The 27795-nt window shown below is 45.1% G+C and overlaps 1 protein-coding gene across 1 annotated transcript in view; it reads left to right on the forward strand.

The window, feature by feature from the left end:
- The window catches only part of Prdm6 (PR/SET domain 6), a 107942-nt gene that overhangs the window by 69517 nt on the left and 10630 nt on the right, over window positions 1-27795 (forward strand). Inside the window, exons 3-5 of the mRNA XM_028871836.2 lie at window positions 5839-5966; window positions 9419-9543; window positions 21086-21428. Coding sequence (XP_028727669.1) covers window positions 5839-5966; window positions 9419-9543; window positions 21086-21428 — 596 coding nt within the window. The remainder of the gene's footprint in view (window positions 1-5838; window positions 5967-9418; window positions 9544-21085; window positions 21429-27795) is intronic.

Genomic DNA, 27795 nt, shown 5'->3' on the forward strand with positions numbered 1-27795 from the left:
TCAGTGGCCCACCAGCCAGTAAGAGGCCCTGGGAATTAGGAAGACTGGAGGCGGACACTTTTCCTCAGCAAGATGGGGGCCCTGCTTTGCGATCTTTCAAGAGGAGTTGAAAATCAAATTAGGCCACATTTTAAAAAAAGAAAATTTAAACACTTGGCAAGCAAAACGAAGTTGTGAGTGACTCATTCACAGATCTTGCTTTGCACTGTTCATTCAGATTCCTATGACTCAGAAGGTGGTGTCTTCCTATCCGTGATAAGATGGATCCATGGCTGGCTTGGCTGTCCCTTATGTTCCTCACTGTAGGTAATACAAGCTGGCAACCTTCACAAGTGGCTAAGCGGTCTGTACTCAAGCTACTCTTACCCACCAATCATTACCGTCCAACACTGGTGTACATCTTACTCCCTCTCTTTTCATTTGGAGTTCTGTTCTAGGAAAATATAAACATGGAAGAGAACGGCCTTCAGATGCCAGGGAGGTGCGTCAATTCTTTCTCGTGGAGGTTTTCAGTCGATGCCACCACGTGGTTTGAAGTGAGAGAACTTGTGTGGTCTTTATACACAGCGATTACAGCTGGTATTGTGGATCGAAAACTTAAAATCCCCTTTAAAAGTAACAGTTAGCTCTCCCATTACTCATCTTGCTAGTCCTGTTGATGTAAGATAGAAGAGATGCACAGGCCAGAGGCAGTCGTTTTAAAAGAGCGGTGACAATCACAGAGGAAAATCAGAGGCTGATCATTTAGAGAGACATATTACAAGCATCTTCCCAGGAGGGTGCATTGAGGCACCCCTGACCTCCAGCAACAGGCAGCCTCTTTGTCTTCACAACACACACACACACACACACACACACACACACACGCACACACACACACCGAAAACACCAAGAAATAAAGACCCAGGTTTCTATGTTCTGTTTATATTTTTCTTTCTTTGATCAGAAAGCAAAAGTAGAGAGAGTCTAGGGTTGGAGCTGAGTCCTTGGGTTTAAGGTCTAGTGTGAAAACAGAAAAGAAAAACAGGTGGGGGGGGGGCATGGAGAGAAAGAGTCACTGCACAGATCCCCATTTATACACCAAAAGCACTGACCAGTGATCGGCACCTTGCTGGATGTGTGTCAGGTTTTTATTCAAAGCAATGAAGCCTTTCTAAAGTGGAATCCCGTTGTTTGCTCGATGGTCTTCGCTTCTGAAGACGCCCTCTCTAAGGAGCAGGTCAGGGATCCTTCTCATGCAGCACCTCAGAGTTCCGCTGCGTATATTTGCATATGCTTTCTGGACATTGCAATGGCTACTGCCATCACATGCACTACTTAGAGTATTATTTTGTGTATTTTAACAACTGGTAGCATAATGACTTGCAACTTGCTTTTTCTCAGTCAACATTATGTTTTTAGTATTGATCTCCTAATACAAACAGATCTAATTCACTAATTTTAAATGTGCTAAACAAATGTTTTTGAGTGGCTAAGACAACTTGTTCTTCCAATGATGAGGTGTTCCCATTATTTCTAGTTCTTTGCCATTCCAAGCAGCCCCTCCATGAATGGATGGTCTCCTGAATTCAGCAGAATTTCACTGGGGTAATTTCCTAGATGTGAAACTGCTAAACCAAGGAGATAACCACTCTCAAGTTGATTGAGATATTGTCAAGGTGTCCTCCAATGTGGCTGTGCCGTAGCACACTTCACTTTGGCAACGGGCAAAATGGCTTTTACGTAACAAACACTAAATGATCCATTCTCCAGTTCAGAGTCTCCATTACAGAATTTACCCCACCCACCCCTGGCCAGGTGTCCTGTGTGTTTCTTCTCAGGCAGTTCTCCCACCTTGAGAGTTATTGGCTTCACTTTGGGAAAGAATAGAGAAAATATTAAAACGCAGTTCATTTTCATCCAGAATCAAGGACACCATTTCTGCCAAAAATGTGCTGTGTTAGGTGTTATGGCAGAATGAATCTTTTCCTTAATCGAAAGTTAACACGCATGCCTTTATGCTCCCCACTTGAATGAATAAACAACTTCTGACTTTTCCAACACTTTCACAGGTCCTCGGGGAGTTGTCCAAACACTTTGAGCATTTAAAAAATGTTTCCTGCTTATTTAAAAATCTTTTGAAAGGTAGATAATAAGAACCAGTAATTCCAGGTCTTGGCATAACTCATCTCCAAAATTCCTTGAGTCTGGTGGGGGGGGGGCTATCAGGTATCCATCTTAAAACTTCATGTTAATGTCCCACAAATATGGGTGTCAGGTCCACCTCCAGAACAACTTCCTGTACTTGTAACTGTAGTTGCTACTCTGGGGGATCGCAGTTGATAAATCTCATTTGCAGTTCCTTTTTCCTTCTTTCTGCCTAGAAGAGAATGGCTGCTGTCTGGGAGATAAGCTACATGCAGATTTCTTAACCAAGCTCTTCAATGTTGACAAAGCCAACTGACCATAGTGAATAGCAAAGCACATCCTTTGTAGCTACATCTCTTGGGGATGCCTTTAGTCTCTGTTTAGCACTCCACATTTGCACCGCCCCCTGCCCGTTCTATGCTCTTTGTACTGAGGAAAGAACATAGGCTTCCAAATTTTCTGGCTCATTTTGGTTCTTGCAAGAAAGGCTGCGTTTAAATGTTGGCTCTTAACAGCACAGACTACAAAGAGCTCAGGACTGTCTTGAGGCCAAGTGCAAAACACTGGGTTCTGGGCTCTCAGTAACTACCAAGGAGATGCTGGTCATATCTGTGTAGTAAGCTCCCTTGAGGAACCCTACATGTGTAGTCTGACCTGAAATGCATAATATTTGTGAAGGTTTATTTTTTTTTCTCCCAGAGGTATTGTGCCTACAGGTATAGTTAGATCTATGTTTTAAGGATTACAAAGGCTAACGTTTAGATAATATCTTAGAGATCCTGTAAAGAAGATGGGTTAAGCGGATCCTTGTCCCATGTCCAGTGCTAACAGTGGAGAGAGAGAGAGAGAGAGTTGAATGCACCTGAAAGCCATTAGGAAGGAGATTTGTGTATGGTAGTAGCTGTGCTTCCAAGACTGAGGGCAGAGTCAAGGCCAGATGAGTTTCTTCAACCCTAGACATGCAGCTATGAGATTGAAGAAAGCATACAGGACCATCACAGCTTTCTGTGAAATACTGCAATCAGTACTGGCCAAAGCCTGGAAGGCCTGGCCTCATGCCACATGCTGCTTGAGAATATACTTCCTGACACATGATGATCTACTTTTTCTTCAAGGCAAGTCGGAGACACAAATTGTGGGTTTCTTTGTGGGCATATCTATTTAGAGCAGGAAATCCTCTTCTACTCATTTCAGGTTGGACTCGTGAGCACATGGTGTTCGGCTGAGCTCACACGCAGGCTGGCCCTTTGGTCTACAGTGTTACAGTCGCTTGATGATGAGGATCTGGGCTGGGAGCAGTAAAGTGGACTGCTGTGATCACATCTTAGGGTGTTTGTGGTAATTATTACCAGCAGCCTTTATGCAAAATGTCTTTGTATGGAAAGGGAAAAGGGATCTCATCCAAAAATGTTATCCCACTAATTATCACTAGTGGTGTTGAGGGGACAGGATAGTCTTGTTCAGTCTCTCTGGCTGGTGACCTCAGTCTCATGGGGTGAGATTCTTGAGTGTTGTTTGACTGTCTTTGAAAAAAAAATAAAACAAAACAAAACCCAAAAAAAGATACAGTGACAAAATCAGTTAGTGTAATGTCACCTAAACATGCTGTCTGCCTTTCGATTGCTGCTGCTCAGGTGGCGCTACCATGTAATATGTTTCCTTTTTCTGCTGTTAACCCAGAGCAAGGAATTGGAAGAAGCATTTAGCCTCAACTGTACCACAGTCCAGGGACCTTTTCCTTCCTTTCGGGCTGAGTTGAGAATCAGCTGTGATGGTCCCGGTATGGCTATCAAGTGTTAGCTTCTCAGATGACTTCCTTTATTGGGTTGATGTTTGCCTTTTCCTGGGGGGCAGTGGAGAGGTTGGAGGAGGAGACAGAACATCAGGCCGATCAAGGCTTTAAAATAATGGGTGAAAGTAAAAGAGAAACTCACAGGAAGCCCAGGGTCCTCCGGAATCGAGACACTGATCTGAATCAGTATGAATGGCCACACAATGAGGGTTTCTCTGGAAGATTTATTCTGAGTGTTTACTTGGAGAGGAAAAGTGGGAGGGCTCAGAAAAAGAGGCGTGGTTTCTCAGGATGCCCTGGGGAACTCCTCAGCAGCTCCCGGGAGGCTGTACTGACTTTATTCAAAATAGACTTAGTTCTCCTAGTGTCCTTGTAAGGTCTAGTTGTGTGTATGTACATGTGTATGTACGTATATGTTCAGGTGTGTGTGTGTGTGTGTCCACCTGTCTGTGAGTACACGTGCATGTGGAAGCCAGAGGTTAACTTCAGGTGTTGGTCCTCAGGAGCCATCTACCTTGTTTGGTGATATTGGGTCTCTTATGGGAACCTGGAACTCATCATCATGGCAGGCTCATAGGCCATCAAGCCCCAGGGATCTGCTTGTCCGTGCCCCCCCCCCCCCAGTAAGATTCCAAGCTTGTGCTACCATGCCCAGCTTTTTTTTTGGAGACAGGGTTTCTCCTTGCAGTTTTGGTTCCTGTACTGGCTCTCACTTTGTAGATCAGGCTGGCTTCGAACTCACAAGAGAACCGCCTGGCTCTGACTTCCGAGTACTGGGATTAAAGGTGTGCGCCACCCTGTCCAGCCATGCCTAGCTCTTTATGTGGGTGCTGGGGATTTAGCTCAGGGCCTCACGTGTCTGCAGGAAGTACATTGCCAACTCAACTATCTGCCCAGACCTCCAAGGAACTATTGAACTGCCTTGTGCTTCCTGGCTGCCTCGATGTCTGGGGAAACCTTAGAAAATTACTGTTTAGTGGATGTGTAACGGCCTTATCTCCTGCTCCTGGACACCATGTCACACGAAGTTCCTGGAACCAAAGTGGTTTCTGGAGGGGCACTAGTGACTACTTTCAGCCCTCACTCTGTGTCTAGCTAAGTTGCTGGAATAAGGATTCTTTTGGTGGTGGTGGTGGGGGGGGGGCAGCGGGGATCGGGACGTGTCCTGTGCTTATTGACTGGCTTGAAGTGGGTTTCCTTTTTCTTTTTCCTATCTTGAGGAATCTGCTAGGGCTGACCTCAGGCAATGATGACGAAAGTGACCTTGGTTGAGAAATGTAAACTCCGTAGGAGACAGCTGTTTTCCTCTTCCCCTTTCTGGGGATGTTTTGGGATGACCCCTCCCTTAAGGGCTTCAGAGACCTACATCTCCTGTGGGGGGACAGTCCCTTTTTCTCTTCCCAGAGTCCGTTTTTTTTTTAACCAGTTCTCTACAGTTCTACAACTTCCCAGCTGCCTTTTGCTGGGGATCGCCCAGCTCGGGCGGATGGACAGTGGCTGCCTCCTCGAAGGCTTTCGAATGGCTGCATGCTAGAGACCGAGGCCTTTTACGTGCCGGTTCCAACCATGTCAGTGCGGCCTCTTCTTTCAGCTTGCTTTGTTTATCCGGCAGCTCATTATTTAAGACTAGCCTGTCAAAATAGGTTAAATATTCTTTGGGAAATCTGGTCACATCCTTGAGACACCACAACTATGTTTAATACAGGGAAGATTGGCTTGATAAGAGAAACGTGATCGACTTGCCCCACCAAAAAATATTTTCCTGTTGCCCTGGCTGAGTTTCCATGGCCATCAATAGGCACTAGCGAACCCAAGGACCGTAAATCCCCGCGGCTGACGTGGAAAGACACCAAGGGAAACAGGGAGAAGGATTGCTGATGATTCGTTCTAACTACTTGACCTTCTGACCTCTTCTCTAGATATATGATCAAGATGGGACACTTCAGCACTTTATTGATGGTGGGGAGCCCAGCAAGTCGAGCTGGATGAGGTATATCCGATGTGCAAGGCACTGTGGAGAGCAGAATCTAACAGTAGTTCAGTACAGGTAAAGTATGACTTGGTTTACTGCTGGAACCCCTTGACTTGCAAATACAAACCCAGGCTTGCTGAGAAGCGGTCGAAAACATCCCGCCGAACTCCGCGTAGAGCTGTTTGTCTTTTCTGGGTTTCTGAAATGCCCTAGTTCATGGACATTCAGAAATAAAGGCGCTAGCAGAGACCCTCTCTGACTCCACACACAGGCTGACGTTACTCTGCGTGGTCACTTGAATGTCCATACGGACCCGAATGAGCTTGACAGCCCCACCGAATCGGGGTGAACCCCCCCAGCAGGTGTGAACACACACATACATATAAATGGAAGCTTGCAGACTCAGCTCCAGACCTGTTCCTCTCAGTCTCCATCAGTCTGTCTCTCAGAGACAGAATTGGGTTCATTTGCACAAAGGTCTGGAAAACCAAGAACTCAGTCTTTCCAAACCGGCCATGCTGGGCAGCGGGACTGAGCCACGGCGACCTCTCCTGCTCTCTCAGAAGGTTCCAGAGCAGCTGGGTCTGGCCTTTTGATGATTTCAGCTGTGTCCCAGGTGATGTGGTTGTTTCAAATTAGAGAAAGGGAGACCCCACCCCCACGACTGTCTCCTAAGATGGATGGGCAGAGTCCAAAGAGTGACAGGTCCGAGGAGAGGGATCCTCACTTCCCAGAGTCACACAGGGATGGGGCACTGAGTCACCCCTTCCCAATGCACCTGCTGCCCCCACCCCTGTTCCCAGGAAAGGCTGGAATCAAGATGAGAAGGCAGGAAACCATTCGAACAGAAAAACAGCCCCCCCCCACTTCTTCCTTTAGAATCCCTCGAAAACATGTGCCTTATAAATATATGAGCTCAGTTATAAACAGCCATGTTCCCTTCAGAGGCAGAAGCAACTGTTTAGCTTTATTGGGCACCACAGACACATCAAAGCCGAGAGCCTTGTGCTCGGCAACTTGGAGTTCTGCCTGGGGCTATTTATTTTCTCTCTTTTTTTAGTGAAGTCTTTTTTTTTTTTAAAAATTTTCTTTATAGCTTAGAGGGTTCACAAATCTGGCTTGCTTGTTCTCCGAAGGTCTCCAGTTCTAAAAAGAACATGGTTGGTCAGTGTCTGACTCATTGCCTGGGTTTCCCATGCAGTTTTATTAAGTAATGGTTTAACGTGAAAAAGCGCAGGAGGCCGTTGGGTAACATCGGTGCAAACCTGGCCCAGTGCATTTGCTATCAGGAATTTTCTAGGCAACTCCGAGCTCCACAATTAGCAAAGGTTGTGCTTGTCGGGTCAGCAAGAGATAGTTTGGCCACTTCTGTAATAAATACCAAGGGAGCTCTTGAGGCAAATTCTAAATTTGGGACAAGAAACCCCTTAGGGGAGAGGGACATGAGTAAGCCATTACCTACCTGTCAATAGTGAGTGGATTTTACAACTCTCCTTTCTTGAGGGCGCTGAAGCTACGGGCTCACTCTCGGCCGATCTGTTTTGGATTACTGCAGATCTTTATACAAAGAGCTACAAAAACAGAATAAAAAAAAACAAAAAACAAAAAAAAACTGGCATCCATCACGAGTGACCACGTCCAAAAGTAAGAAAAGAGAAAAGTTGGACCCCGAAGAGCCAGCCTAATTTTTATTGTACATGAATGTCCTCTTCACAAAAAGTCAGCTGGTTTAAATTCATTCTGTTATGATTTGTAATATCTAAATGGAATTTTCTTCAAAGCGCCCTTGATTGATTGACCCTTAGCTGAACGTTTTGTTTTTATTTTGAGGCTGACAATAATGTTTGTTGGCATGTGTTCTGCTTCAACTGCGTTGGGACGCCATGAGGCTATCCTTATGAGTCATCCAACCACAATACTAAATACATGTCAGCAAAGGAAATATTATCTGAAAAGGGAAAAATCCCTTTGATGTGCTCCAACATGCCGGGGTTTCTGCAGGCTTTGGAAGCTCTGGGTGCTTGTAAGGAGTGGTGTACGCTTACACATTCCCCCCTCCCCTCTTTCGGCCTACTCTGTGCCTCAGAAGACCACCCATCGCTCGAAAACAGTCCTGGTCTTTCAGCAGCGAAGTGTGTCGCTGGGTTTCGGCACACTCATTTGCCGGGCGCTGTGTTTATACTAAGGGAAGGCAAACCCAGAGATGAAATGTTACAAGGGGGAGGTACAAAGTAGACTCCATTTTTCTCAAGTTAGGAGATGTCAGTGATTTATAACTCGGTTCCAATTTTGATTTTTTTTTTTTTATGTAGCAGTGGAAAAAATTAATAAAACGCGCAGCTCCTGGAGGTGCCAAGGCAGGAAGGGCAGCGAGGGCTGGACAAGTGGCTGCAGTTTTTGTCAGATATTCATAGAATGTTGGGGGGAAAAAACCCCATCCTGCTTAGCTAGCATGCCCTCGTGAGACAGAACGGCAGTAAGCTAGGAAAATAACAAGATAAATGAAATTTTTGCAGCTGTAAGTAAAATATTGAGAATCTGCACTTTTTTATTGATCTTTATGATCCTGTTGCCAAGAGCCACTTTGTGGTGACAAAATATGTTGACAAGTGCATATCTCACTGCCGTGAAAAATGTGGAGAAAGATTCCCCTTATGTCGGCAGTGTTCTACACAGGACAAATTACGCCGCTGCAGCCAATTCCTCCCAGAAAGGCAAAATTTAAGGCCCACCAACCCTAAACACTTTTATCTGGAACTTGAGGCTAATATTTGTAACAATCCCTCATTGAGGAAACCAGTCTCGACACCCTCATTCTTTTCAAAAATCTGTAGATTTTTCTTAATGGCACCAAAGATGCTGCTATAAAAAATGTTTATTTCTTGGGACCCTCACTCCATCATCCAGGGTGTAATCTTTCAGCCCGAGTAAAGTGCTCCTCTTGTATTTATTGAATTTCCATCCATTTCACACAAGAGGACTTTTCTCTTCTCCTACATCAAACTTTAGGGCTGGAAAGGGGAGCAGATAGGAAGGTTTTTCATTCTCTTAGTCCTTATATCATTAAGTTGCTTTATTTTATTATGAATCTGGGGACTCCCAACACCAAGGTGCCAGAATATACTGAGTGCTTGTTCTTAAAATAAGAAGTAAATAATATTAATTTACATATGAGTTTGGGGCAGCACTCAATTGCCTATGTAGTTTGCCACCAGAAAGAATTTTCTCATTAGTGTGAGATGGAATTTTTATTTTTTTAAAATGAACTCTTCTTTTCTGCTCTCCCCTGGGCCACATATCTGTCTCTTCAAGACCCTCTCTGGAGGGGTACTGTGGAAATAAACTATACGTTGTTTATCATACTGAGTTACAGTCTCTCCTCAATTGCCTGGGATAATAAAGTGGGTGTAGATTTATTATAAACTGTTTAGGTGGAGCTGGGAAGAATGTTTTGGGGGCAATAAAAATGCGGCGGGACATTCGAGCATTACGTCTTACTAAGTTGGGTTTTCTTTTGTTTTAAATAGGTCGAATATATTCTACCGAGCCTGTATAGATATCCCCAGGGGCACCGAGCTTCTGGTGTGGTACAACGACAGCTATACGTCTTTCTTTGGGATCCCCTTACAATGCATTGCCCAGGATGAAAACTGTAAGAATCTCCTTTAGTTCTGAATTCACACGAAAAAACTTAACCTGTTTCAAAGCTCACTTTCGAAGAATGCTTTTTGGAAACTTCTAAAATGTGGTTCATGGTGATACATAAAGCAAACATGCATGGGTCCTTCTACCACTGTTTTTCCTTTCCTAGCCAGCTCTTTGCCTGTTCATAGTTTCAAAGCCTTTGCCAGAGTTTTAAAGAATGGCTGACAAAAACCGAGTGTGGAGTCTGCAGGTCTCTACAGAGCACCCACTGTGTGTCTGCTCTAATGCTAGCCACCTTTAGAGGGGAAATGCCAGTTCCTGCTCTTGTTGGGGCCACACTCCAAACAAAAATAACAGAGAAACATTGCTCAGTCAAGACTATGCAGCCATTTGACTATGAATTAGGATAGCCGTTTCAATGATGGGAGTAAAAGCTATAGGTAGAAGACTGTGGAATTCGTGTCTTTCTATGTTTTCTTCTTTAAAACCATGTCTAGAACCACAAAAATTTCTCGATACCCTTGTTATCCTGCCAAACACGACCTTGAAAACAATAACAGACTATTTAGGCTGATGTGACCTTGCAGCAACTTCGACTTGAACTTACTTCAAGTTCAAGTGTGATCCTTGGGAAGCAGTCCAGGTGCTATCCATATTTGGAAAAGGTTAAGGCAAATCCCAGTGGGCATCAGGGAGAACACTACCTTCAATGATGTTGTATTTTTCCTGTCACTAAGCTGCCTCCTCTGTGAAATGATAATTTGATATGCTACACGAAAGGAACAGAGACAACAGATGGGTTTGTTGATGGGTGGAGAGCTTCGTCTTGGAAGAAGCGGTCTTTTCCTATTTCCGTCTCCATTCTCTCTTTCTCACGCACCCATCCCGCAAAAGCTTTCCACACCACTCATCACAGTGCTGGTCTTGTCCCTGTTGTCTTTAATTCCTTTGGGGGAAAAAAAGAAAATCTTTAAAGAGTACACTACTATCAACTTTTCTGTTTTACCCTAATTCAAACCAAGCTCCAATGAAGACATGGATCATGGCGTTCTCCCGACTCGTGGAGTTTCCCCCAGAAATTGTTCTTTCTGCTGCAATACCCTTGTTGGAGGGAGTGTCTGTTTTCAGTGGAGGCAATCTCCACTTTTGGCGGCATGGTTGTGTGGTTGGCATTAGAGCAGACAGAAGCATGGCGGCCTCTATGTTTTCCCTTCCCCAGCGTGACACCCTGTCTACCTTCCTCGTGAATAGAACTAGAAGCTGGTGCTGTGGGTTTTCTCTGTTCTGGAACCCTGACTCAAACTCAGCTCCTGATGGGTGGAGGGTGAGCCGAGAGAAGTTGGGGAGTTCTGTGATGGTCTTCATTCCTCCTTGACGACAACCCGCTACACGCTCTGAAGATGCCGTGTTGTGCGTTGAGGAATGTGTGGCTGTAAGCCCAGGAAGGCCCAGAGTTCTGAAGTACGGCTCGTCGTTCAGTCAGTCATTAATTCCTATGTTGATTGATCACCTACCGTGGGCCAGTCTTCGCTAGGCGCCACACATGCAGAAGGAAGAAAACAGTCAGGGAACCCTACCCTCATGGAGCTTATGTCTAGGGACAGGGTGCCGTAAATATGTAATTAGATGTTTACATATTTACACAGACTGTAGTGTGTTGTGAAGGTACTAAAGCAGAAAAAGGATGTGTGCTAGGCATTTGGGGCTGCGGATTTAGGGAATGACTTGAAGTGGTCCCCACTGGCAAGCTAGCCTTTGACGGAAGACTTAAGGAGGGGAGGGATTGAGTCACATGCTACTCTAGAGAAGAGTATTACAGGCTGTTGGACTAAACCCCTAAGAGCCTCTTGATGGAAATGTCCCTTGCATGTGGAAGAGCATCCCAGAAGTTGGTCCGGGTATGGTGGAGGCAGAGGATAAGTCAGGTATGGGTGAAATGAGGGGGCGTGTATGTGGTTCCCTGTGAAGACCCTGCCTTTTGCTCTGTGAGCCTGGTGATGGGTCTGGAATGGAGTGCAGTAGTGAGGTGGTCTGACTGAAGTTGTAGTTGGATTCCTCTGTCTCTTGCGTGCAGATTGCAGCATGAACAGTGAGGTAGAACTCAGAGGCTCTTGTAGAAACCAGGGGAGAAATGATGGAGGTGTGGACCAACGTGGGAGTGATGGAGGTGGTGAGAAGTAATTGGACACGAGGCATATTTTGAAAGTAAGGCCAACAGCATCTTCTGACATTTTAGGTACCCAGTAAAAGGTGTCTAGGATAACTGAGTCTTCTAGTCTATCTAAATAGAAAGTGTGGGATGGCCACATAGGGATTGCCATGCCTGCTTGGGCCTCTGGAGTAGAAGTCGTATGTTCATACATTGTTGTCACCACATGCATGGGGGTGACTGGGGTTGCGGGTAGGGAGGGCATTTTGCTGTCTGTTTGCCGTTGACCACCACCTGGCAGCGATCTGAGTGTACCAAATGGTGTTCCGATTCAGGGCCATAGTGCCGTTAGAAATGTGCTCTTCGGAGCAGCACGCCGTTCATTTTCAGGCCTTTCTCCTGCAGCTGCACCTGTGTGAAGCATTCTTGAGGATTCTGACTAGTGTTAAGTGAACTCTGCCAGGGCGTGTTATGCCATTTTCACTCCTGAAATCACCACGGTGTACAGTTTGTGGCTTCAGTAGGAAAGCCAGGTTGCCCCTTTCAGGAATCAGTTCCGAGTTCTCAGTAAGGATTGAGGGAAGTTTAAAGAGAATTAAGTCATCGTCTAAAAGGCTTAATGGTGACAATGTCTCTTTCCCCTAAGGGTGTTATGGGAATTTTTACTTCACTTCCTGTCTCAAAGCCATATATCTGTCATGGGATTGGCCACCCAAGAAACTAGCAGAAGGCTTCATCAGATAGTGAGGGGATAAATATGACTTCAGTTGTAATTCTGAGGTAGAGTCTCATTCCATCTGATCACAGAAAGGCCGGGGAGTACTTTGTGATGAGGGTTCCTTCTTCCGTGCTAAGAAAATAGTCATGAGACTTAGACATGCAGATGTATGAAGAGGCATGGCAGGGAATTTAACAGATAGGCTTCCTCACCCCGGGTCATTCAAGTCGTCTCAACAGATCAGCAAGTCGAAGATGATTTTTACCACATCTTGCTGGTGAAAAACTGAATTAGGTTTCAAAAAGGAGCTCCTTGAGATCAAAGCCTCTCTCGTCAAACATACTTGTTTATAGTGCCGTGTGCAAAGCACGCCATTACATGTGTTGGGCTGGGGAGACGCCTCAGCAGGTTAGGGCACCACCAAGCCTGGTGGATCTCTGCATTTCATCCCAGGTCCCACATGGTGGAAGTGGAGAAGCAGATGCCTGAAAGTTGTCCTCTGACACTTGTGCCTCTCTCTCTCTCTCTCTCTCTCTCTCTCTCTCTCTTACACACACACACACACACACACACATCACACAACACACACACATACACGCATGCACGCACGCACGCACGCACGCGCACACACACACATGCACACATACACACACATACGCACATACACACGCACACATACACACACATAAACACACGCACAGACACACACAGAGTTAAAGTAAAGGTACACTGGATAAAGATGAGACCTTCTATCACAATTATAAGAGGAGGTTAGAAATTATTTCAGACAGATCTCCCTTTGTTAATGAAACGGACACTGAACTAAGATATCCAAGGAAAATGTGATTTTAGTTAGTGAATAGTACTTATTAAGCACTTTCAGTTATAAAAGTGTCATTTTCTTCCCAGGGTTCTTTCAACATGCAGCACACACACTTCCCATTGATCATGTGCAGTGGGACCAGGGACTCAGTAAGTCCCCGCCTCTGTCAGCGGCATGTAGCCGTGGGGCCACTGGGTACATGAACCGCCCGGCAAAAGCCGCCTGCCCTCAAAGAGGAGACAGTACGCCACACTGGCATCCGGGCTCTGGAAGCAATTCCTGTGTTGTTTTCTTTTTAAAAAACTATAGTTCAAAAATGTAAGAGAGCCCCAGAAGAGAGAGCCTCTCCCTCCGCCGTGGGCCTTTCAAGGAGCCTGAAGGAAGGCTTGTGTCGACAGATCACATCCGCAAGCAGGAGCGAGGTCGCCCCAAGCTTCCAGTGGGGGATTAGCTCCTGCAGAGTGTAAAGACCCGAGTGGTTCGTATTCTTTTCAGAGGAAATTAAAAGAGAGAAAGAAAAAAAAAAAAGGCCTGGGAATAAACGTTAAACAAGTCTTCCTAGTGCTTGTTCTGTCTCGGCGTATGAAGCCGAGGTGGCCGAATGTGAGACTTGATGGCCATGAGGGAGCTGCCCTGGATTAGACCCTGCCTGGAGGAGGCCTGTTCCTCTTGATTTGCAAAGAGCAGCCAATCAAAAGGGTCACCTCTGCACAGGGCCTCTCATCCCCTCTGTCCTTAGGGACAGTAGGAAGGCAGCCTAAGGAGAAGCCCTGCGCGATCCTTTATCTGTGTGACCTTTAGGATACCGTGATACCACTTAATCCAACAGGGGTATCTGTATCTGCGTGTGCAAGGCCGAAAGGAAGCGTTGTGATGGTGTGCAGAAACGCAAGTCCCTACCAGCTTTGGAGGCTAGAAACAGGTTCATGAGCATACAACTTAAGCACAAAACTCATTGAAGGCACCTCTTGGGGGAGCTACGGTAGAGCCCCCGAGCTGAGGGTGTTAGGTCAAGAGGAGCCAGAGCATCTACCCCCTCCCTACACAGAGAGACACTGGGATTGGGCTCCTTACACAAGTCTGAATGGAGACTAGAAGAATGTGGACTCCAAGCCAAGAGGCCAAGAAACTGTCCATCTTGAGACACTGTGACACACAGTACATACATTGCTATAGCCATAAAATGGTGTAGGCCTTGATTTTTATTACTACCTGCCAGAAATAAAATCTCCAGGTCCATCCTAACACAGGCTGGGGAGGTGGATCAGGGCCTTGCAAGCATGAGGACCTGAGCGAGGTCCCTGGACCCCACTTGAAGCTGGGCAAGATGGTACACACTTGTCACCTCAGAGCCGGAGAGGCAGAGACAAGGCAGGCCACGGGACCTGCTGGCCAGCCAGTCTAGCAAGCTTCAGGGTGATGGGAAAAAAAAAAAAAGGTTGATGGCACCCGAGGAATGATAGACAAGTTTGTCCTCTAGCTTCCATGTGCGTGTGCGTACGTGTACACACACACACACACACACACACACACACACACCACACACACACATACTTAAGAAACCTGTAGAATTCTAGAAAACACACGAAATGCACACAGGGTTTCCTGTTCTTCTTTAACCAAGGCAGCAGCCACCCACCGGAAGGGAGACAACAAAACCCCTGAGAAGGACGAAGGAGGAAGGGACATATCGGAGACAGGTGGTTTTATTGGCGCCCAGGAGTGGTCTGTGCCCGCTTAGCACAGCTTGCTGTGTAACATCATCGCCCACTCTCCTCGTTCTTGGACCTGTGGGAGGGCCATCTCTCCGATGGGCTCCTCTGCAGCACCTACAGCAGCCTAGAACTCCTGCACCCTTGACCGTAGCGCACTCTGAACTGGATGGGGGTCCACGTGCAAGGGCTGCTCAGTGCCGAGGCATGAAGGACTGGCCGTTTACCCGGAGAGGATGGCTCTGAAAGCATTCCAGCCCCAGAGCTCCTCCGTCTTTAGCTGCCCCTATCATACGTCATTCACTCTCTAACGCATGTTGATCCCCCTAAGACTCCCCAGTCACACTCTCCCCCACAGAACTCCACACTCGATCTCAGCCTAAAGGCTAAGAGGTCTCCACACAGATCCCCAAATCTCCCTTCCAGACTCTGTTTCCCAGGTCCTTTGGGTCTGTATTTTCTTTTGTGTGTGTGTGTGTGGGTCCTATATTTTCGACCTAGACTTGGGTGACTCCCAGCCTCGCTAAGCAATGGTCTTCTCAACACGCTTCACGTCCACCCCGCACAGGATGCTCCCCCTCAGTGTGTTGTGACTGAAGCTGTTGTGCTCATTCCCACCATCTGTCTCTCTCCCCCCAGTTTAACAGGGCTCACTTTGAGCCATCCGACTGTGCTAGAAAGAAACCTTGACACATCACCCTCACACTCTATCACCAGGTCCTGTGTGTGTGTTTCTCATGTGTCCTCATCTCTGTCGCCACCTTTCTGACCAGGGTTACACAGACCACTCAGGGCTGCACTGTGAAGTAACCTCTTCGGTGTCCTCACAGTCACAGTGAAATCTCACTTATTTGCTTTTTTTAAAATTCCAGTTTATCCACTTGTTTTATCAACAGATAGTTTGGGCTTGTAGATCAAAGTCCAAAAAGTATTATAGGCATACAAATCTCTAGCCAAGAGATAATGAGGGATGTTGACAAATTCTTAGCTATTCTTCCAGGAATATAGTTGTATTCTCTTCAGGCATCTAAGCACATTCTCTCCTTTTTTTTTTTCTCTCTGATTTTCATCTGTTCCTCACCCAACCTTCTCCCCTCTGTCTCCACTTCTCCAAGAAAGACTTTGTTGGCCTTAAGTTACTGATCTTCTTGCCTCACCTTCCCAAGTAACTGGCATTATAGGTGTACACCACCATGTTTGGCTCCCTGTCTGCTTTTTGCTAATGTACTATCAGCGTATGGTACACACTGGTCAATGTGGATTGATGATACCCTGAAAGCAAACATCTGGTCCCTTCCAGCTCTGGTTCAAAGCTCTTTTAGACTTACAAGGGCTCTTCCGTTAAATAAGTAGTTCTTTAGTATGGAATGCTAGGAGCCCCACATAGTCTCCAACTCACATACTGATTAATTTATTTTCAGATAGGGTCTCATGTAGCCCTAGCTGTCTAAACTTGCTATGTAGCCGAGGATGACCTTGAACTTCTGACCCTCCTGCATTCACCTCCCAGGGCTGGGCATATAGACATGTGCTGCCATTCCCAGTTTTAGGGGGTTGGGAATTGAACCTAGGTATTTGATTATGCTAGACAAGCACTCTACCAACTGAGCGACATCTGCACACCTGGTGTTTTCCTTAAAATCCAGCTGGGTGTGGTGGCACATGTCTGTAATCCCCACACTCAGGAGGCAGAGGCAGGATGGTCACAAGTTCCAGGCCAGCCAGGACTGTCTAACGAGACCCAGCTTCAAACCCAAAACCAAACTAAACTAAGAGATTAGTCTCCCCAAGACCCCAAGAGCTTAGCCTTGCTAAGCTGTCCTTAGTGGGCTGGAGACCCCTGGCCGCCCAGTAGCCCAGCCCATTTCCAGTTCCCACAGGGGCAGGCAGTACCTACCTTTCTCTCCAGCCTCAGGTGCAGCCTCACATCTGTCCCCTCTTTTGCCATGTTGACACATTTTCGGGTCCTGTAGCGCTCAGTTCCTTCCCTGTCACACAACACAGACTGCGGCTGCTGCCGTACCAGCTTCCTTCGCTGTCCCTTCCTCCCCTCCACACCCTCGAATGTGTCCCTTCAGGGCTCAGGGACCCAACTTCCTGGCATCCCTTCTTTCTTTCTTGCAGCCCTGTGCCTTCTCACTCCTAGAATGAACATATTTTCTTGCTCTAACTCTGGATGTCAGTGCCTTACAACTGTAACGACCCAATTAGTAGAACTTAAGAATTGAAACCAAGTAAATGCCTGTAAAAATACCACCTTCCTATCTGTCAAAATGTCACAGCGGGAGGGACAGTGAGCTTGCCTGTCCCCCCTGCACGCCCACCAGTCAGTGTGTAGTAGATGCTCAGTGTTTTACAGGTGGGGTGAAGTAAGACTTGATTTTATGGATCTTGAATCCCCCCCAAACTCCCTGTCTGGTGTTTTAGCTATCCAGATGGGATGGTTTGATGTCTTTGCTTGGCTCCATCTTTGTAGGTACCCCTCTCTGCATCTGTGTCTTCATAGACTGAGGGGACTCTCTAGCTCAGTGTCCTCGAATGCAGAAACCACTTATGTTTCTTGTTAGGTTACTTAGCTGCTGTCTTCAGGCCTCATCTAAATCGCCTCTCTTGGATTGCCATGAGATAGTGTTTCCGATTTACCCCTCTCCCCTGCTGATGCGTTTTCTTGTTAGTATTTTTCGTTGGTGTGGCCAGTGAAGCTGGCATTCGGGAGGATGTTCTAAAACGTTCTCTTTTCAAGACAAATTGTATACATCGAGGGTTCTGTGGAAGTGTGTAGGACTCCACGGAATGGCCAGACTTCAAATATGATCGCTTTTGTGAAAAATTTTGATTCCCCCTCTCTTGTAAATCATCTGCTCAGTTTCATTTAGTAAGACTGAATTATTTTATAAACACAATGGAGGACCACCCTTAGGACAGAATAGGGAGTGTGTTTACCACCTACATACAGCCAGGAAGCGTTTCAGATTTGTGTTATGATATCTCAAAAAATAAAGTAACAAGTGGAAATAATCTCATTCCAGTTATCTTCATTTTTACTACCAAATGTTGTTTATTACACTGTATTCACCCAGATACATATATCTCTGATTATTATACAAACTTTTAGAGATTTAGATTTGATTTTTTTCCCTTGACCTTGACCATCAAATATAAAAATTTATTGGCCTATGAATCTGTTTCTTTCTCTATAAAGCTTGGGCCAGTTTCGCGGCTCTTCTACATGTCTATAGTCCCTTCATGCCATCATCCTTCCTCTTTGCATTCCTTCTGAGTATCCTGGCCAGCGGGAGCACACTCTTACCAGAGACTCGTGGCTTCTCTGTGCTCTGCCCTTCCTGCGTTAGTGATGAAAATACCAAATGAGTGGGCCCCACCTGACCTCTGACAGTGCTCCTGTTCTTACTTTTCATTTAAAATTGGCAGCGCATTTCCCCTTCTCTTTTAGAGTCTGCTTAAGATGTAACACAAAGAAAGAATTTTTTATGTCTAAAAAAAGTCTACGAACTCCATATTGATTTTTGCCTCAGAAGTTCAAATGATACATGACTTTTACATATGAAATAGACTACATATAATTTGAATACAGGCATACACATATATGTAACGTGTATAGTTTGATGTATATGAAACACATACAAAGCACTGTACTACCCATAAGGTGCCCTTTCTCTGTTTGAAACACAGTGAGAAGAGAGGTTATAGCTATGAAGCAAAAGTGAAATTCTCTGGAACTCAGAAAGCTAGAGCTTGTGGCTTAGGCCCGCCCTTAACAGGTACATCATGCCAAGCAAGCCGCTGGGTCCTGTTGGGCTACCGTTTGGCCACCTGTAATGAGGGAGGGTCAGCTTAGTTCAGTGAGTCTCAGCCCTGACCACACCTCAGGCCCGTCTGAGAGATTTGTGTGATCTTTAAAAATCCTCTGTGAAGCTACTGCTGAGGAGCCAGTGAATGACGCTCCAGGGTCTTTCCAGGACTCCAAGCGCTGTGTCTTTCCTCCCTGGGATGAGATGAGGTACGCTTCAGTTACTGTAGACAGGACTGTTCACTGTGCTAGATTTGTTGGTCACGTGATTCTGTGGAAGAAACTCAGTGACACAGTTGTACCCACACGTGTGATGCACCTGTCTCCTTCCAGAGCTTCCTGGTTCCCACACCTCTACCGCTGTCTTTGAGAGCTGAGGATGCTCATGTTGTGAGGGAAGCCTAGCTATGGCTGTGCTGAAGACAAGCGAGCTCCCAGGGTGTTTCCCACCACAGTTCTGAGCCAGTGGTCAATACTCCTATCAATAACTATAGCATGCATGGCTTTGTTTCTTGCCTTCACCAATCTTTTTGCCAATCATTCTCAAAATTTGGCCTATTTTTTTTTTTTTTGACAAGGTCTTTCCCTGTGTTTCCCAGGCTGGCCTGGAACTCACAGAGATCCACCTGGCCACCCCCTCCCCCCCCCAGGTGCTGGGATATATATCAGAGAGCATCTACCACCACTCATCTTAATCTCCTGATTACTGCATAATTGTTAATCTCGTTGACTCCTGAAATGAGCAATAATGATATATTCTTGACTTAGTAGTTACTTTTTTAAAAGTTTAAGCCTTTTGCATAGATTCTAATCACCTTTAGACCCGTGGAATGACCAGTTAATACTGGATAAATATTGTTAACACTGTAAGGTATTGAAAAGAGAACCCAGGAATGGTGGCTTACACCTGAAATCCTAGTACCTTAGAGGCCAAGGCAAGCAGATCACTGTGAGTTCGAGGCCAGGCCTAAGCTACTGAATGATACCCTGTCAAAAATAAAATAGAACAAAATTTTTTTTAAAAGAACATTAAGCTTCAAGGATTTAGATTTCTCCCGTAAAGAAACCTTTTATTTGACATGTCTTCCTTCTCTTCCACTCTACTACCTGGCAAGGACTGCCTCCCTCATTCTAACCTTGTCTCTTCCTACAACCCAAAGTATGGTGACTGCTCTTGATAGCAGGTCATGTGATGAACTCTTTACATCACACCTTGGCCTCCTGAAAGGAGACTGAAAGATGAGGACCCCAGGCCCCCAGAGCAACATTGCTATGGGATATTGGCCTCTTTCCTAAGGTCATCGACGCGTGATCTCACCCAATCCTCAGAGCGACCACTTCATGCGTTCCCCAGGACCGCATCGTGGGCTTGGATGTTGCAGCTTTCCTACAGTCACAGTGCTCGGAAATAGTGGAGTTCGAATCTAGGCCATCTCAATCACCAAGCCGTGTGCCTATTATTTTTAGAAGTGTTGCTACCACTGTCCTTATTTTACCTCTAGGGAAAGAGGGCACAGAGGGTCGATAAGATCACCATCTTTAATAAAAGCCAGAGTCCAGACAGGAGACGAGGCCTTCCTGATTTCAAGGCTTCAGCCTCAAGCACCACAGCTGTTCGCACCCCTTCTTCTTCCAGCCATCTATCCATGCCTCTCTCAAGCCCTCCCTGAAACCTGAGTAGACTTATCCTCCTCTGTTCAAAACCAGCCTCTGTCTATTATCTGGGCCTTAAATAATTTTAAAAGCAAATTTAAGGAACTCTGAGATCTGTCATTTCTTCCCTTGCCCAACACTTGTGGCCAGAGTCCCCCACCTGCTGGGGCAGCCTATCTCCTTCTATGCCCTCAGCTGCCAGGCTCTCCTGTATCCAGGTAGCTAGCTCTCCTCCTCTTAGCCCTTCAGTCAGCTCCATGGCTAATACCTGTCTTGTTCTGGAAAGGCCTGGAGGGAGGCCTTGGCATTCTGTACCTAATGCAGTGGGATCCACCATTTCTGGGCACTCCCAGCTCACCCTCTGTCTCTCACATCTGAAGGTCTCTGAGCAGGGTGCGGTGTGGAGTCTCATATATCTCAAGTCACAACTGTGAGAATGTTGGAGGCAAAGGTCATGCAAGAACAGCACTGAGCGTAGACTAGCTGCTTAATAAACTGGCATTGGCTGAGTTATTAACGTTTGATAAGCCTGATTCTCCCCTCGCATGATCTTATTATACCAATTGGGGGCCAGGAAAACGCGCTTTCACATGTTTGTTTGCTAGGGATGTGTTTGAAGTATGTGTGACTGCGTTTACTTAAGAGCTGGCGAAACTGACCTTCTTGAACTCTCACTGTTCTAGTGAACGTCCCTTCCACAGTCATGGAAGCCATGTGTCGACAAGACGCCTTGCAGCCCTTCAGCAAAAGCAGTAAGCTTTCTCCCTCCGGCCAGCAGCGCTCGGTGGTTTTCCCACAGACTCCCTGCAGCAGGAATTTCACCCTCTTGGATAAATCTGGGCCCATTGAGGCAGGATTTAGCCAAATCAACGTGAAGAACCAGCGGGTCCTAGCCAGCCCAACCTCCACCAGCCAGCTGCATTCGGAGTTCAGCGACTGGCACCTTTGGAAGTGCGGCCAGTGCTTTAAGACTTTCACACAGCGAATCCTCCTGCAGATGCACGTCTGCACACAGAACCCGGACAGGTGAGGCCCAGGGCTTGCCTTCCTGCAGCACCTTGGGGGAAAGCCGCTGCTTAGAGATGCCTGCCTGCAGGCTGCAAGGTCTCAGAGTTGTGTCAGGCCTCAGCGGTGCCTCCATCCTTTTCGAAGGCTGCACAAGACAGGTTGGTGGCCTCCGAGAGGCAACTGCGCTCACTATCCCAACAGTGACGTCCAAGTTTCAGAGGGAGCAAAAGAGAAGGAACGTTTATGAATATCAGGGGTGGAAAATGAGGTCAGGATAATCAGAATCCCCTCTGTCTTCCAAAGATAATATAGCTGGCTGCCGGACGGCTGTCACAGCCATTTCAGAGTTCACCTCCAGTGTGCCGTGAGTATGATCTTAATTAAGTACTAAGAGGTAATGAATTGGAATTTTTTGCTTAGTACTATTTTTCTTCGGAGCATGCAAACCCATAAATCCTGCAGACCTGTCAAAAGGAAATACCCACTCGGCTAGTGATACGGAGGAAAACAGATGCCACTTATTCAATAAACTAATATCCACACAGAAGAAAAATGTTGACTAGATACCTCAGAGTCAAAGTTGGCTTGAAAGTTTGTCAATACGGAATTTTATGGCCATGAACTGAGGATGAAATTTAGCTGAACAAGTGAATTAAAATTTCAGGTACTCTGACGAGTGGCCCAGTAGATATAATGGAACTATTATTTATGAATCAAAACTGGTTTATTTGACAGTCTCGATAGCGGGGAGCGTAAAAGACAAAGATCAAATTAATTCAATAAGAAGGCAGCCTGCGTTTTATCTCTCCTTCACATCCTATGAGAACTTAATTAAAACCAAAATATCCAAGAATAGCCTAGAAAAAAAATTCACCTTGAATATAAAAGCCAAAAATAATTTTTAAGGGCAAGGATTGGACCTTTGGAAGCAGGATTCCCGAACTCTTTTCTCCTGAATTATTTTCTTAATTTTGCCACTCAAGAACCTTAATAAAGCAAGGCACACGACTGTTCGCCTCATAATACATACACTCAACGGATCCTCTTCACTTGCAGCACACAGCATCATGCCTGGGAGATCCGAGGAAAGGACAAGGGGGTGGAAGTGTGGTAGAAAGGGTGGGCATATTTTAACCTTAGCTTCCGGGTATTTGTACACATTTACATCTATACACATTTTTATTTGTGCCATTCTAGGGACTCGTTGCCTAGCCTCAAGCATTACCATAACTAATCAATATGGAAACATTGACTGTAGGGCTAAGACATCTGTGTCTAGATGCTCAGCAATACACTCGTGCTGTGGAGGTAAAATATAAAAACGGGAACATTTTCTATTTCTCTCCCATGCAGAAAGGCTTTTCTTAAAAGTTTGCAGGCATACATATAGCCCCAATATGTGTCTTTCTCAGCTTATACATCATTTCAAGACCAAAGATACATTTAAAGTCTTCTCATAAAAAGTAAGTTCAGGTGTTTGGGTGTGTTATTTGCAAAGGACTATTGTAATCATAACTAATTGAGCACAGTAAGATTAAAAAAATAGGTCCAAGTTTCTGGATCTTTGTGTGTGCAATATCACAAAAGCGATGAAGATATTTTATGGTAAATAGACACTAACAACAGCCTGTTTTGTGTAACCCAAGTTATACCCAGAAAATCATGTGTATGGTTTAAGTCTCTTTAAAGTTTGTCCTGTAAAATACTAGCACTATAATTTAATACATCTATGAAAACTATCTAAACAATTACTTGCACAAAATACCTCCCAGAGAGATTGTTAAGGCCAGTGATGATTGTAAGCAAATTCAGTGTGGCTGGTAAATCCCTAGGTGGTATGAGCCCCCTTCTGTGCTAGATCCTGATGGGTTCATGTGACTTATGAAGTGGTGGGGGAAAGTCTCAGATGAGGTGACATAATAGTTGTTTATGATCAAAGCTAATGATCAGAGTGACCATATTACTTAGGAAGTGGGTTCTTGATTCGTTCCTGTGCTTTGTTGGTGAAAACATGAGAGGTAGTTGACATCATTAATTAATAAGTTATAGTTAAGAGCCATGACTTGAAGAAAGGGAGACTTTTTAAGGACAGCGTAATACAGTGCAATGTTTCTTAGTAACCATGGGGGGGTTGAATTACATCATCAACTGAGATGATTTTTGAAGATGAAATAGAAGGAAATGCCTAGTCATTTTATCTGCTAATTTCATGCAAGATGAATAATTTATTTTTACCCTTAGACTTTGGAGACAGGGAGATGCTCTCAATTAATCTCTAACCACACAAGGAAAAGCTAAATAGGAGAAATGTCCAGAACTCCATAAATGTGATGTGGATATCATGTTTGTTCCTGATGGTTGCTGACTGTGGAAACTTACCTGCTATGTGTGTGGAGGCACAGCTCTGCTAAATAGGCATATATTCTTTGGTGACTAGCTTCACAGCTGGGCACTTGCCTTGGGCAGGTTGTGCCCACTCATCCATAGCCAGATGGCCCCCATACCTGTGCAGAACCCCTACAAATATCAAAATCTATGCTCAAGTTCCTTACATTAAAAGATGTGGAATTTGCAGATGACCTATGCAGATGCTCCTGTATAAGTTAAATTATCTTTAAATCAATCATAATAATATCCCAAACAGTTTGTAAATACCATGTAAATGATTTGTATTCTGTATTGTTTAGGACTACTGTCAAGAAAAGTCTACATGTATTCCATGTAGACCCATTATGTTTTTGGAGTAGTTTTCTATCTCTGTTGATTAGAGACCCACATATAGGGAGGGCCGACTGAACAGTAAAATAGTTTAACAGAAACAATTTTCCCACTCCTCAAAAACTCAATGGAAAACTCTAAGGAAAAAATCTCACTAGGAACAGAGGCCAGACAACAAAGTCAGAAGATAAACAGGTCCAAATTTGGAGCAGGTCTCTGCATCCATGGTCCAAATGATTTTTCAATCTGCAGAGTATTTGGCCTTGAAATGTCAGACATTTGAATCTTCATCAAAGAGAATGTATGCTCTATATCTGTGATCGTTTTCACGTGGGGTACCATCCAAAAGTGTAAAGAGGAGGTCTGTGGCTACCCAGTGGTATTGGCATCTTTTTTCATCTCTGACTTACACATAGTGAATGCAGGAGAAAAATTAGTTTGATCTGGCAAAATAAGAGTCAGAGCAAAGGATAAAAAAGATCCATGAAGGTCCAGGAGCCATGGATTGCTCGCTCTCTCGATTTCATTCTGTTGATATGAAGCCAACAGATCCCCACATCTTCTTCTTTTTCTCAGGCTACCAACTCCTCCCCACGTCCGTGGGTGATCCACAGGTAAGCAGTTGTTGCAATGTCAACCAACCTAGATTCTATTTACACAGTTTGTAAGCATTTGAGTTTCCATATAAACATATTGCCCGAGCCAGGGCAACTTGGCTTACTGTTGCCGGGACCAGGAGGTTCTCATCCCCTTTCTCTTCTGATTTTTTTTTTTCTGCTGCAGAAACTCTCAATAAGGTTGGGAGGGAGGGGACTCCAGGAATGGGTGAGCAAAGCCTTTGATCACAGTTGATTATTTCCTGAACGTTCTTGTTTTCACAGAAAATGCATTTATAGTGTGTATCTTTATTTTATACCACTCTTGCTTTTTGCTGTCTCTCTTTTCTCTACACCTTTGTTTTTCTCTTTTGATTGTTGTACCCCAGGGGAGAAAGGCTGCCTTTATCTCCTGGGTATACCATCAGCTGTTCACAACTATGTTTAAGCACCAGTGGCTATAATGCAAAGGATGGTGCTGGATGGGAAAATGAGTTTCAAAGGCTGTGCCTTGTGGGAGGAGCCTGGACGTCACCACCACAGTGTCTCCGAGGGTGTCATGTTCTTGTATTCTGCCCCTTGCCATGCAAGTGCTAAGGTCATCTTTCTCCCCTCCAGTGTTCTGTGGACTCTTTGGTTGTACACTTCTAACACTTTCCCGACTGTTCTCTCTGCCTCCACATGGCTGGCAGTGACTTAAGCAGGGCCCCTCTCAAGTCTTGTGAGACTTGAACTTAAGATTGCCTGTCATGGAGCAAGGAGAGGATGTAGCCCCGAGTGAACAACTTTTATCCTAGAGGTTTCTCATGCTATAAAAGGAAAATCAAAGGAGGATTAATAATTTTAAACCAAACCACGCTTAATTTTGTTAAATGTTTCATCCTTTCCCTATGTACACCAAACCAATTACAGACTCAAAGCAAATGAATTGCACATTTTACTGGCGTAATCTTTGGCAGAGGAGCTACCAGTGACAGAGAGAACGTCAGGAGATGAACGGAATGGTCTCACTGCTTTCTTTCTGCTTAAAAGTCCACCAGTGTTGATTTATGCTAAGTAAATCCACCCACACGTTGTCCTTTTCAGTTATTTTATAAATGTGTATGTAGCACTTTCTAGCTTTTCACAAAGCTCGAGTTTTCCTGTTTTGGAATTAGCCACATGAAGCTATTTCAATCTCTGTTAATGGAAATGAAGCAAAATAATGCACTAGTCACCACTGAAATGCTCAGCTGCTCCTCATAGCTATCGGCCCTGTATTAGTTCATGCAGCTTTAGACAGTCTCCACTCTTGACCTCCTGGCTTTAGATCCCGCGCAGCCCCCCAGCCTCACAGAGCTGTGCACTGTGAGATGCTATCCCTCTGGGTTTGCTTTGAAAATGACGGGAGGCTGTATGTGCATGATGAGTTGGGAGAACCAAGTGCGTTTGAAATATGCTTCCCAAATGCAGTGATGTCAGATCCTGGACCCAGTGGCCCACAACACCCATGGATGTCTATCCACATGTGTTTTTCTGGTATGATCCATCCAACGGAGATGCAATTTTAGAGTTAAAATGGAGTCTATCCAAAAGCTTGATAACTTTAACTTTGCCAGGCTTTGGGAAATTAATGGAGGTGCTGGGGTCCGGGTAGTAAAGTGCTCGCCATGTAAGTGTGGGGACCTGAGCTCCATCATCAGCACCCACCTAGAAAGCTGGGCCTTGTGGCCCACGCCATTCTCTCAGTGTTAGGGAGGCAAAGACTGAAGCCTTGCCTAATCAGGGAGGCTTGGGTACCAGTGGCGGGCTACCTCAAAGAAGAAAAGACGGATGACTCCTGAGAACAGCACCTGTGGTTGAGCTCAGTCTGCCACATGCACACACACGGACACAACCCCCTTCCAAAGAGTTAAGGGAAATGTTGGTAATGGCAACTTACTCTGTTCTGAAGTTCCTCTGGTATAACTTAAATATGGCTTTAGAAATATAAACCCATATTCTAATCTCCCGTGGCCAGTTGTTCCAAAAGAAATTGTAATGTCCTGAGATTCTTTCCTTAGAAAGTATGTTCCTATTTGTAACTTATTCCTATCTCCATATTTAAATCTTAACTACGATCACTTTTAAAATTACTTTTTGATCATTTCCCCGCTCCTTCACGAGTATTGGGGACTGAACAAGAGCCTGTCTGATATCCCTGGCCATTTTACTGTTTTTTAAGACAGCATCTCAGTAAGTTGACCCGGCTGGTCTTGAACTTGCTCTGTAGCACAGGCAGATCTTGAACTTATGATCCTCCTGTATCAGTCTGACAAGAAGCAGTGTTTACAGGCCTGAAATGCCAGGTCCGTCCTCATTTAGTCATTTTTTTTTTAAAAGAAAATCTGAAAATAGAAGAACACAAGGCTTCAACAACAAGACCATCAACCACTAACTAGGTACCTTCTGTGGGTTTTTTGGGGTTTTTTTTTGTTTGTTTGTTTGTTTTTTTGATATCTTGGAACTCGCCATGTAGAACAGATTGGCCTGGACCTCACAGAGATCGGCCTTCTTCTGTCTCTCTAGTGAAGGTGTGTGCCACCACTCCCAACTTCTTTGGTATTGCTTGTTTATTTTTAATCTGAGACAAGGTCTTCCTGTGTAGCCCGGGCCCAACTTTTATCCTTATGACTCCTCCACTTTCTACACATTTCTAGACTGTTAGAGACTGTTACAGTAGCAAGAGCTCACTTAAGATCCAAATCTTCATATTAATAGAATTAGGGTCTGCCAAGATGAATGTCAGTAAATGCTCTGAAGTCACTGTACGGTACCTAAACATAAAAGGATATAATTTTGATTTGTGAAATGTATTAAATCAGAGTTTGTGCCTACATTTTGATACAAGATTTTCTTGTTATTCAAAAATTCTCAAGTTTTTACCAAAGCATTAAGATTGTCCACGTTTTAGAGTATATACACACAGAGAGAGGGAGAGGGACAGGGAGGAAGAGTGGGAATCTTCCATGTGCAGGGAGCTAGCTGCAACCCTCATGCAAGGAGGCATCACATAGCTGATGATGCAATTGACAAGCATCTTTGGGGGACGT

The sequence above is a fragment of the Peromyscus leucopus genome, chromosome 19 (assembly GCF_004664715.2).
Source record: "Peromyscus leucopus breed LL Stock chromosome 19, UCI_PerLeu_2.1, whole genome shotgun sequence".
Classification (NCBI taxonomy): Eukaryota; Metazoa; Chordata; class Mammalia; order Rodentia; family Cricetidae; genus Peromyscus; species Peromyscus leucopus.